General features: G+C 35.9%; 1 protein-coding gene across 1 annotated transcript in view; it reads right to left on the bottom strand.

The window, feature by feature from the left end:
- Positions 1–13,077, bottom strand: part of LOC306846557 (adenylate cyclase type 8-like) — a gene marked incomplete at its 5' end in the record, with an annotated part of 48,572 nt that overhangs the window by 34,014 nt on the left and 1,481 nt on the right. Inside the window, 3 exons of the mRNA XM_079380015.1 lie at positions 2,082–2,193; positions 3,716–3,846; positions 5,442–5,591. Of these exons, the coding sequence (XP_079236141.1) occupies positions 2,082–2,193; positions 3,716–3,846; positions 5,442–5,591 (393 nt within the window). The remainder of the gene's footprint in view (positions 1–2,081; positions 2,194–3,715; positions 3,847–5,441; positions 5,592–13,077) is intronic.

Below are 13,077 nucleotides of genomic sequence, written 5' to 3'. Positions count from 1 at the left end.
TGGAGTTTAATATTCTTCATAATGCATTTATTTCCTTCTCCATTCTGAACAACAGAACAAAAAAAAAACACATTTGTTAAATACACAAAACCAATCTGCCCATATAAATGTGTGTAAGTAATGTTGTTCTTTCTTCCAAGGGCAGCTATCAAGATTTGCACTAGCTGTTGACAGTTGTACCCTTGCGCTAACACACATACACTCATATATCAATGTCATTAATGTTGGGGACGTGGCCACTACATTTTTATTTATGTGACTTTTGCAACAGACAATTAGCACATCATTGCACTGCAGGGTGAGCCGGCACATATTTCAACCTCCTCTGTACTCTAACTGAACTCAGTTTATCTGGTGCCACTATAAACGCCAAGCCAAGATACGCTGGCACTGCCCTTGGCACACAAACATAACACTTCTCTTTGTTTCACACATCCTGCATCAAATATGTGCAAGCGAAGCAGGAGTGTAACAGCAATTTCTGAGGCAAACAGCACTGACTTATGTGAATAAAGCACTAAAATAAGCCTAATTTACATAGAAAGATGTGTTGAATGACAATGACTTAAAGGGATAGTTTGCCAAAAATGAAAATTGTCATCATTTACTCACCCTCATGTCGTTCCAAACATGTATAGCTTTCTCTTTTTTGTCCATACAATGCAAGTCAACTGGGGTTGTTTTGAACCCCCACTGACTAAATTGTATGGACAAAAACAGTTCTTTAAAATATGTGTCCCACAGAAGAAAGTAAGTCATACAAATACAGTGGAATAAATCAGTGCAGACGGTGCCTGGTTAAACTGGATTACAGAAGGAAAAGACACGAGCTTGTGAACAAGATCTGAGTTTTTAGGCTGAAATGCTCAAGTGGATCAACTATTTAATGAATTTGTTCTTGAGTATTTCAGTTTTATAATGGCCATAAATGAAAATGGTTATCAGGAGAGGGCCATTGATAATTATTACAACCTTGATTGTCATGAAATCTACCCAACATAAGAAGGGGGACCACATTTACATCCTACCCAAACCTCAAGGAGTAACTATGAAATATTCAAATCAAATCATTGGGATTTAGTCTATAGAATAGAACAGAAAATGCTGTTTGACTTCCATTAAAAGGGTCATGATCTGCCTTTTTTATGTTGTACTGTTCTCTGAGGTCCACTTATAATTTCTTCAAGACTTTTACATCAAAAAACATTATAATTTAGAAGAAATAAGATGTTTTCTGTCCAGTTTTTAACCCCTTTTTGAAAATCCCACATCAAATCGTGTCTTGTTTGTAAACGAATCCACGGTAAAATGAAGTGAACAAAGAACAAAGTTCTTACTAACATAGCCTGGATCTTCAACTTAATAAATAATATTTAATAATATTTATTTTTAATAAATAAAATTAATTCAATCTTTCCTAATGTTGGGACCAGAAGGAAGGCAAGGCAAGGCAAACACTGTTTTTCCACAACTTGGCACTGCACAGCATCTTGTTGTCTTCGGATCATCTTTATCATTTGGTTTCTGTGTAGATCTGCACGTTCGCCTCTCTCGTAAACACTACATGCACGAATCGGTGGGCGGGGCTAAACAGGCAGTGATGTAGAAGCAGGTGTTGATCTACCTCGGCGGAGGTGGTACTTATCCACACTATTACATCATAAAGTAGAACATACCACAAGGTGTCGTTTTAGCAGATTGTCTTCAATATAAGCTGTTTTTAGACTAACAACAAAGTTTTGAGTTCTGAAACTTGACCTCTTATATGTCAAAAGATAAGACAAGGAAAGAGGGAACTTTGGTTTCTCAGTTCATTACCCCTTTAGGCAAGCATGAAAATGCTTATCAACTTAAAAATGCTAATTCTTTTGAATGTCAAGGTAACCTTCTTACAGAACCATCAGCATTTCATGGCAACACTTGGATATCAAACAAACAATATTAAATATACACAAGCCAGAGACTAATTATGATGTCCAAGATATAAACAGCATGACTTAATTCATTTCCAACTGCTATTTCAAATGACACTGATGTGGCTTGCAGATTGTCATGTACTTTATGTGTGTTAGGTCACTTACGTGTGCCAGTCGGTCAAAGCGTGCAAAGAGTTCATTGAGCATTCGAACGAGTTCCTGAGCGGAGAGTGTGGTGGAAAGATTGGTGAAGCCCTTCACATCAGCAAAGAGAATGCTGCACACAACACACAAGCACATAGATCAGCTAGAAAAAAATCGCAAACATTTTCCCAAACATTTTACAGCCAATCAGTGAATTTTAATCTGAGATAAACAGGCAAAACTTCATAAATATACAAGCTTATTGTACCAATTAATTTAAATATGTAACCCTGGACCACAAAAACAGTCTTAAGTAGCACGGCTACTGTAGCAATAGCCAAAAATACATTGTATGGGTCAAAATTATCGATTTTTCTTTTATGCCAAAAATCATTAGGATATTACATAAAGATCATGTTCCATTAAGATATTTTGTAAATTGCCTAGTGTAAATATATCAAAACTTAACTTCTGATTAGTAATATGCATTGCTAAGAACTTCATTTGGACAACTTTAAAGGCAATTTTCAAAATATTTAGATTTTTTTGGCACCCTCAGATTCCAGATTTTCAAATAGTTTTATCTCGGCCAAATATTGTCCTATCATAACAAACAGCTTATTTATTCAGCTTTCAGGTGATGTATAGATGTCAATTTTGAAAAATTTACCCTTATGACTGGTTTTGTGGTCCATGGTCACATATACTAAGCTACACTACTGTTAAAATACTTGGTATATATATTTTAGTAATTTTTTTTGAATGCATTAAATTGATCAAAAGTGACAGTAAAAATATTCATAATGTCACAAAAGATGTCTATCTCAAATAAATGATAAATACTGTTCTTTTGAATTTTCAATTTATCCAAAATTCAAGCAGTACAACTGTTTTTAACATTGATAATAATGATAAATGTTTCTTGAGAACCAGATCAGCATATTGCCTGAAGGATCATGTGACACTGAAGACTGATAATTTGCCATAACAGGAATAAATTCTATTTAAAATACATTAAAATAGAAAACAGTAGTTTCTATATTTTACAATATCATCGCTGTTTTTACAGTATTTCTGATCAAATAAATGCAACCTTGGTAAGCAAGTGATGCTTTTCAAAAGCATTAAAAAAATCTTACTGACTAAATATTTGAACAGCAGTGTAACTACACAAATAACAAACAGATTACAGAAATTATGTTGTGTAACATGCCATTTGTAAATAAATTTCTATATGAAGGGTTTTCCTTAATTTTTTTTTTTTATGACAGGACATGTATTCTATCTGTGATCACTCTGAATACATTTATGTTATTACATATATATTGTATAAAACAATTTAGTAAATAGTGTAAAAATAAGGGTAAGCCATTAAAAATGGCCAAAATGGCTTCATTTAAGCTCAAATGGCCATGTACTGGCATTTATAGGGCCTATTTGGTGCTCTTATGGTGACTGACTGTGCTTTACTGGGCTACTTGTTTGGGTTATAAAAGAGAGTGACTCAGCCATAATCAAGGATGACTGAGCCATAACAGCGGGTGACTGAGCTGGAATGGTGGGCGGCCGAACCTTAATGGCGGATGACTGATTCAATTCCATTTGACTCTCTTCTATTCAATTCATGATGACTGTACCACAATGGAATAAATTACCTCACGTTCTCATAGCGGTGAATGTAGATACGGTGAAACTGGTGCTGTAGGGTCTCGTCCTCCACGTTGGCCATGTCGTTAATCATCTCCAGCACTACAAAGCGCGGCAGCACCGACAAGACCAGACGCTCCTAACACAGGTGCAGCATGGGTAATGTGCTTCATTAAACATGGACTTAAATCACTCAGTCACTGAATACACACTTACACAAACAAAAGCATAATTTTCATATTATACACATCAATTCCTACAATTTTAGTTTCAACCTGTTTACCAATTCAACTAGTTTATCAGTCTAACCTTTAAACTACTTTCAAATGATAAGGTAGAATTTCATTAGCAAACAGTTTTTTTTGCATTATTTTATTATTTAACCCAACACATTACAATTTCCTTTTACTGCAATAACAGCTTCAAGTCATTTGTATCCAGTGTTAGTTCCCTTTATGGTTCACCAGTCAATCAAATAACCCCAGGCGTCCAGCACACAGGGCTAAATATAAATGCATAACAGTGTCTAATAATTTCCCAAAACTTTAAATGTATTTATAATTCAGTACAATGTGCTTTTATAAAACACTGCAAAGAACATATGTCTGGGAAATACATTAAAGCTGAAGTGTGTAATTTGATTTGACAAACAGTTAACAGTCTTCCATTGGTTGGACTCGAAAACCAAGCCATTGGTTGAGCCAATATTGTGGTGTTGGGCTGGTCAGATGCATAAAGAAACAGCAATCACAGCATTTACACTTTTTATGAGAAATATAACTAACAGCTGCCTGTATATATTAGTTTGGCTGAGGTAGGAGAAAGTATTTTCAAATATTTAAAAAAATGACACACCTCAGCTATAATTCACCTTTGTGACGCTACATGGATAAAGAGCAGGCACTGCAAATACGCATTCAACAAGCCAGAGTTTGTCCTCTCACTACTAGCTGGGCTAAAAAAAGCAGAGGAAATTTGGATAGATGGACATACAAAAGAAGAGGAAATGCAAGCACACACACACACACACAGACACAGTGGTACAAGCATGGGCTCCACTTGACTGGCAAATAAAACCCACTTCAGCAAACAGCCGGAGAGCTCTCAGAGAAAGAGATGGGTGGGGGGAGGGGAAGAGAGATTCCCTAAGGAGTCTCGGAAACCTTTCTACACTAGCCTTCTGTCCCCATGAGATGCTGTTCTCATCTTTAAATCAATTACTCTCGCCCACTGCGGCCCATTGCTGGTGAAGGAGTGTGATATAGCAACATTACATTTGTGCATGAGTGTGCACATACTTTTAAAAGGCTGGGGTCAATCAGATTTTTTTGGGAAAAGAACTGAATATTTTTCTTCAGCAAAGAGGCATTAAACTGATCTAAAGTGACAGTAAATAAATTTATACTGTTACAGAAGATTTCTATTTCAAATAAATGTTGTTCCTTTGAACTATCCCTATCAAAGAATCCTGAAAAAATGTATCACATGTTCAATAAAAAAAATCAGACAGCACAACTGTTTTTACATTGATAATAATAAATGCTATAAGGATCGTGACTGAAGACTGGAGTAATGGCTGCTGAAAATTAGCATTGCAATTAGCATTGCTTTGTTTACCACACATACAGTATACATACACTTCCTGGGAACATCCTAAAGCACGTGAGCCACACATGTTTACATGTGTCATGTGAGTGTGTGTGAAGGAAACTTTTAAAGTTTGTGAACACTAACCTGTCGCTGGTTCTCGGTCTCCAGGCGGAGACGTGCCTCGATGCACCTGCGTGTCTCCAGAAAGGCCTGCCGCTGGGCGCGGTCTGACAGGTAGCTGATAAACATCCCTGCAGTGTTTATACATAAGAACAGCAGCACCTGAGCGAACAGCTGAAGAGAAAGAGAAGAAAAACAGAGAATTTTACCAACCTTAAGCAATTAGAGAGCTAAACTGCAGGTGAAACTACTCTACATTCATTTATCGGCTGTATATGACCGTATGTGGAATTTTACACTAGAAATTCAAACACAAAAACTGCATAAACAGTGTCCAAAATTAATATTTTGAAACATGAACTAATGGCGAGTGAACTGAAAACATTTTCCAGCAATAAATATGAAACTATGAAACAGTATCTTGAATTTTCTATAAAAATGTATTTTAGGCATTACGATAATGGGAACATTTTGCTGTTTGCTGTTCACTGTGTCACTGCCAGCATTATCGTGCAAGATGAACCTGCACAGTGATGCGGAGAACATGCAGAGAAAGTGTGATTTTGTCCCTCATATTTTAATTTTGGTGGATTAATGTAAAGAAAATTTCCTCATTTAGCAGTTACCAGCCACTGCCAAGTAAGTTTATTTACTTGCCAAAGGCTTTTTGTTTTCTTTTGCATTTGGCAAGTGTAAATTTTAGACCCTGAGCATAAGCCTACAAGAGAAAAATACTTAAATGCTTATTTTAATTTAAACACAATATTATTCCCTAGGAGACAGAAGCTAAATGTCATCTTTCTCTCTATTTCACACAAACACACACAGAGACACACATGCTCATACATAACTGCACATTAATGTGAAATTAATAAATGTCAGTCATACACTGCAGGCAGAGTGCAATATTTTACTATTATTTTAAATGTACTCATTTAAAAGCAAAAAGGTTTTTAAAAACTGTGCCTTTTGTGTTCGCTTTTCAGGTCCAATTATTTAACTGTTAACTGTGTCACTGTTTAGATTAATAAATTCATACATAATTCAAACTTCATACACACTGTGATTTTCTTATGATAAATTTGTCAAAATATTTTGAGTCTATATAAAGCTAAAAGCATGCTGATTTTCCATTGCTGTTTTTTGTCTCACTTCACACTTACAAACACATCACTTACTTCAAGTGATTTGCATGTTTAACTTGGAAAAAAAAACATGAATTTGCCTTCAGGCAACAGCTTAGCTGTTCTCCTACCATGCATTTCCAATTGCTTTCCATTTTCTGATTGGCCCAGTAGAAACCAAGCAAACAAAACAAAGGACTCATCCAGCCCATCCACTAGGGCGAGTCACAGAGGTCAGAGAAAATTGGGGATTGATTCCAAATTGACTCATAAACACAACATATTTAAGTTATTGAATCTGGATTAAACCAGTTAGCCCTCTGAAATCAATAAGATGTCAAATACACTGACTTTCTAATAAATGTAGACATTTTCATATAATACTGACAGTTAGGCCACAAAACAACAACAACAACAACAAACAAACAAACATGAATAAAGCCTTCCAAAATTGTAATCTCCAGAATTATTGGCTGGCTGCTAAGAAATTTCCAGGGCTCAACAGAGTGAATATATTGTATTTACAATAGATACAATTAGTGTCTAGGCAGTTTTGATTTTATATCAAGACTATATACAGTCACCAACAACATAAGATACACTCTTTATGTTTTTCCAGTAAAGTAGCCACCGAGGCATAGCAAATATGTTATCTACACAGAGATGGATATTTATATTTAGACATGGGAACAAACACTGTTAGTTTACTGCATTTGGAACATATACTGTCATGCCTCTCGGAGGAATCCAAAAATACACATGTCGTGAAATCTCCGGAGAGTATGATGTAACCACCTGCAATAATTAACACTCTAAAACAATCACTGCAGAAACATGTTTAAGTATGTCTTCGCACCTATTACTACAAAAGCCTCATAGGCATTTGTGTGTGCGTGTATGCGTGCGCATCGGTGAGACACATCCCTCATGGGAATATACATTTTAGGACTGATTAACAAGCACCCCATCCTTTACAGTTTCAATTACTTCAGTTTTTTTTGTCCTGCGGGGGCATTAAAGGGCTGCCATTTCAGACAGAGGCCCTACTTAATATAACCCCTCCAGTACACACACACATACTGTACACACACACAGCAGAATTAATGCAGTAAACATCATCAACATTCAAGAATCAAGCATGCAAATTGACTAAAATATGACTTTTAATAATTGTAAACTTTGCTGTTTGTAACTGTAAATGGTATTTACACACACATAAACAACACCAGCATGCACTTTAGCGATGTGTGTGTAATAATATACAATAGTGGACACACAGAGGTCAGTGATGTGGACAGTTTTAATAGGAAAGCTCATTATTTCAGATTTTCCTATTCAAATCACCAACCTTAAAAAAAAACATCATCTCACATTGTATAAATCCCTCTCCACATATGAAAACATGAACAGCCTACAGACTAATGAAGATGAGTCTTTGTGCATTTCTTAGAATATTACTCTTAACCATATAAATGGTCAGTTGCTCTTTATAGCTTTAAATTTATCTAATTTAATTTTTTTTTAATTTAATTCTTTATTTGACAGGGACAATAGACAGTCCGAAAACTGCCCCGGAATTAGCTACAGAGCTAAATTTCATCTGCTGTCCCTGGGCAGGAGAATACAAAACAAATTATGTGACAAAAAAACATCAGTATAATCACATCTACAGTAAATGTAATTTCCCAATGTCGTTTTAATACGTTTTAAATCAGTTCCCCACAGGTGTAGTTCATCACAGTAATTATGGCTATGATCCACTAATATTCAACAAACAGAAAGTGTCAAAAATTTAGAACAATGTATTTTTTAAACATAAGAAATATCTGTTAAATGTTTTTTGCAAAAAACGTATGGAGGCCTGTTTCTGCCTCAGAATAAAAAAGGTAACTGTGACCAAGTTTAAAATAAACTTTTTTTGTGACATATAAAGTTGTACTTATGAGAAAAGATCAAAATAGTTGTGATTTCTGAGACATAAGACTCAATCATGAGAACTAGTTCCACCTGTTAGACACAGTCACAATTACTGCATAAGAAATAATCTCTAATGTGAAATATGGATTTGCAACTGTGAAATCTAAAGGTGCAATTATGAGAACAAAAGTCCCAATTGTAAGATATCAAATCCCAAATGTTAGATGTAAAGTTGCAATTATGAGAAACAGTCCCATTTGTGAGATATAAAGGCGAAAGTATAAGAACAGGTTTCTACAGAAAATAGTGCTTCTGCTACATTTATTTAAAATAAATGCCATTTGAATTGGTATTTTACTTGAACTTATGAACTTATATTAATTTCTATGAGCAGCATAAATATGAAAATGTGTTTTGGGGCCACTGTACATTTCATACAGAGTGTGTGTGTGTGTGTGTGTGTGTCCATCAGCTAAACACAGCAGGAGAATTAATAGAACAAATCTGACGGTACAGTTAAATCACTGACTTTTAAATTAATACTTCAAAGCAGACATGCACACACAAACACAGTGCACTTCAACTATAGTCACAATAACACCATAATTATCTCAGCAAAGTACAGTGAAATCCGTCAGCATGCAGCAGAATTCGTTAAGAGTGATTGACTCCCATTGACCAAAATCAAAATAATAAACTGCATAGTGGCTCGTAGACCAACAGATCTAATGAAACTGTTAATATCAACACTGTACTCCAGCCAGAGAGTCTTCGCCATGCTGAGGAGCTGAACTGAGATTTAATTAACACTTCATTTAATTACTGGGGTTGATTACAGTTGTAAAATGCTGCCTCTGAGATTTCCAATAGATGGGCTGCTGTCCACTGATAATTCAGCTGGTGAGCAGAAACATTATAATGCCCAACTGATAAACTTTGAAATTGAAATTTGACATTTGGGGGGTTTTTTTTAAGTGATGTACTGCATGCAGCCAGTCTCCATGGAGCATCTAAGCAGATGCACTTTGGGAATAACTGTATTTTCAGTGTCACTCGCTGTAGTCAAAAATGCAAATTTGCTGAAAGTTTACTTACCCTTAAGCCAACCAAGATATAGATGACTTTGTTTCTTCGTCGAAACAGATTTGGAGAAATTTAGCATTACAGCACTACATCAGAATGAGAGGCCAAACAGCTGATTAAAAACATCACAATAATGATCCAGTCCCTCAATTGATGTCTTTTTAAGTGAAAAGCTGTGTTTGTATGAAACTAATGCATCATTAAGGCATTTGAATTTTAAACTTTCACTTCTAGACAAAATATGAGTCTGTAACCCATAATATTGCTTCCTCCAGCAAACTAAATCCAGCCCCTGTTGTCATCTTACATGCAAATCCACTGACACACTTGTTTAGAACTGTTTTGGACTATTTCCACTTGTTTGATCTGTGCATATTACTCTCCTGATACGGATTAGATGTCATTTTCACTGGAAAAAATCAATATTATGGATAGAGGTCTTATATTTGTGCCATGAAGCAACAGTTTTAAGTTAAAAATGTAATCAATAATGGATTTATTTATTACAAACACAGATTATTGATTCATAAGACATTAACAAATATACTGGAATCATGTTTTTTTTGTTGTTGTTGTTTGGACTCTCATTCTGATGGCACCCATTCACTGCAAAGGATCCATTGGTGAGTAAGTGATGTAATGCTAAATTTCCCTTAATCTGTTCTTAGATGTGAGGTGAGTGTGAGTAAACATAACTAATTTTCATTTTTGGATGAACTATTCCTTTAAACCCCCACAACCTTTTCCTCTGAAAGCCAAGACCTTTAAGTGCTATACAGAAGAATCGTTGCACCTATAGAGCACTTTTACTAATTTTATTCCCAGAAATTTTCACTGATGCGGTCAGGGTTAATCACAATCTATTTTAAATGACTGTAATGGTCAGAGTAGATGCTGTATTTATTTTGATTATTCAGTCTGTTTATTATTTTGGTGTTTTTATTCCACTGGCAATTTACTGAGAGATGTATTTTTATAAGATTGCTAACTGACACCCATGTACACAACACCATGTTGATTAGTTGTTGATATTATTATATTAACGAAAGAGTATTTAGATTAATTTTGAACAGTAGAGTCTACATTTATCCATCACAGTCTTATTGTTGTGTCAAATTAAATATTACTGAGCTCTATTATGAAGCCAAAAACTCACCACTGCATTTCCATTCTGGCTTTCTGACATTTCTTTAATGTAAAACCAAGACGATGCAGCTTTTTCACTGGAAGCGGTTGAGGTCTATCTCAGGCATTTTCCCTAATCAAACCTGATGCATCAGACCGTTACCTACTAATCCAGACCGTGTTGCCCTCTACAGTGTAATACTGATCTCGGGACAACTTTACACTATCATTGTTAGCAGCAGTTGATTGTTCTGAAGGTTTTGATTACACGGCAGGACCATCTACAGTGTCAGCGATCAAGTGCTAGATTGAAAAATACATTATTAATCACTCAGACATAAAAACTTTTAATTGACCAGGCAGCCTGCTGTTATTGATCTCTGAACGTGTGAAAATCTCCATGAGGAAAATGGACCATAAATGTGTTCTGTGTGTGCTCACCTTACACAAAGTGTGTACAGTAAAGTTTCTGCATGTACCACTGGATACTGTGTCATAGGCTTTGCTAGACCCCATTTATTTAATCTAATCCCCCAAAAAATCTGCACTGAATTCAGCCTTCTTAAAAATAGAAGTTTGCTAAAAAATCAGCTGCAGCAAGCTGTCGGAAGTTATTTCACTCCGAATCTTCCCCTTAAACTAAACTTTGTTATATTAAGTATCATCTTTCCCTCAAGTCAATGGCAGATCATGGCAAATGTAGGGCAGCAATGTTCGGCACGGAGCGCTGCCCCCACAAACAGTGCTCTACTTCTCTGTTCCACAAAACAAAGTGCAACAAAATATGCTACCTTTACTTATATAGATATATAAAACATTTGCACATATATATTGGTCATATTGTAAAAAGTCTGTATTTCATTGCATTAGATATAAAATATTGAACCAAGTCATATCTGCAAACAAATGATGCTAGAGCTTTTCTCTGATCTAACATCCCTTTTTTATTTTAATAATTTTTTACCAGTTGCTCTCAAGGGCATTTTCCCTTGATGTATGAAGTAAGCTCACCTCACATTCATACGTCCTAGCAGAATAACCACTGGTGAATTTCATTATATATATTTATACATACACACTACTGTTCAGGGTCTATGTTTGGGGTCATTACAATTTATTTTACATTAATTAATACTTTTATTCAGCAAGGATGCATACAATTGAACAAAAGTTTACACAAAAAATATTAAACAGCTGTTTTCAACATTGATAATAAAAAGAAATCATGTGACACTAAAGACTGGAGTAATAGCTGCTGAAAATTCTGCTTTATAATCACAGGAATAAATTACATTTTAAAATATATTCAAATAGAAAACAACTCTTTTAAATTGAAATAATATTTCACAATATTACTGGTTTACTGTATTGTTGATCAAATAAATGCAGCCTTGCAGTGAGCGCAGAAGACTTCTTTTTAAAGAAACATTTTTTTAAATCTTAGTAACAAGAGATACATATGTATGTGTGGGTGTATTTATTGCCAGTCAAGCAAGATTTGAACTTGCAACCTCTCGTACTGAAAGCAGGAAACATTCTTCTGACCCACATCATCACCCTGCACTTTGTCTATCGACAATCTGTCCTACTGCACACAACACTCTCACACTAGTCTGGTGGAGTTTGTGAAGTGTCTTATAAATGATTGATGGAGACCCTGCATGAGTTTCCATAAACCCAGAGAGAGCACAAGCAAGCAAGCACATGCTAACTGACGTCGATCCTACCCAGGCACTGACGACATTCTACATACGTAGCACTAAGCACCGAAGCAGGTGTGCGGTCAGGTCTGAGGGTGTGTGTGAGCATGTCCTGCAGTATGAGAGAAGAAGAGGGAAACAGAGATGGGAAACGAAGAGATGCTGGCAGACAAGTGTGTGAGTCAGAGAGCCCTTCTCCATATCTCCCTCCCACGCTTGCTATTTTTACAGTCTACCTCACAGCATCTTCGACCACTGCTTGGACACACTCACACATTTTTGGGTCTGATTGGCTGAATTTGGCTATTTTGACCTGAATCTGCATACAGACATCTGGATCTGGCCTGAATCTGTGTGTGAAAGGACACCAAACAACTCTGTCTGTCTACCTCTCTCTGCTGTGATCACAGTGAATAATCTTTGCACACTATAATTAACTCGCACGGCTTCCTGTCTCCTCACTGTTGTGTGTGTCTGCGCGCTTGTTTTTGTGTACAGCACATTTGCTTGTTTGTGTACATCGTGTGTGTGTGTGTGTGTGTGTGTGCAGGTGAAAGCCACAAAATAACTGTAGTGCCACTATGACGCAATTTAAATGTGATAAGATCACATGTGGAGTGGCATGACCTCAGGTCATCTTGTCATTTAGAATATCTTAGCATCTGACAGAGAGAAAAAGAGGCTTTCCGGATCGGTATACAAACACATGCA

The sequence above is a fragment of the Barbus barbus genome (genome assembly GCF_936440315.1).
Source record: "Barbus barbus genome assembly, chromosome: 26".
In the NCBI taxonomy this organism is placed as follows: domain Eukaryota; kingdom Metazoa; phylum Chordata; class Actinopteri; order Cypriniformes; family Cyprinidae; genus Barbus; species Barbus barbus.
The sequence above is the reverse complement of the archived record's forward strand: the minus strand, read 5'-3'. Positions and strand labels throughout refer to the sequence as shown.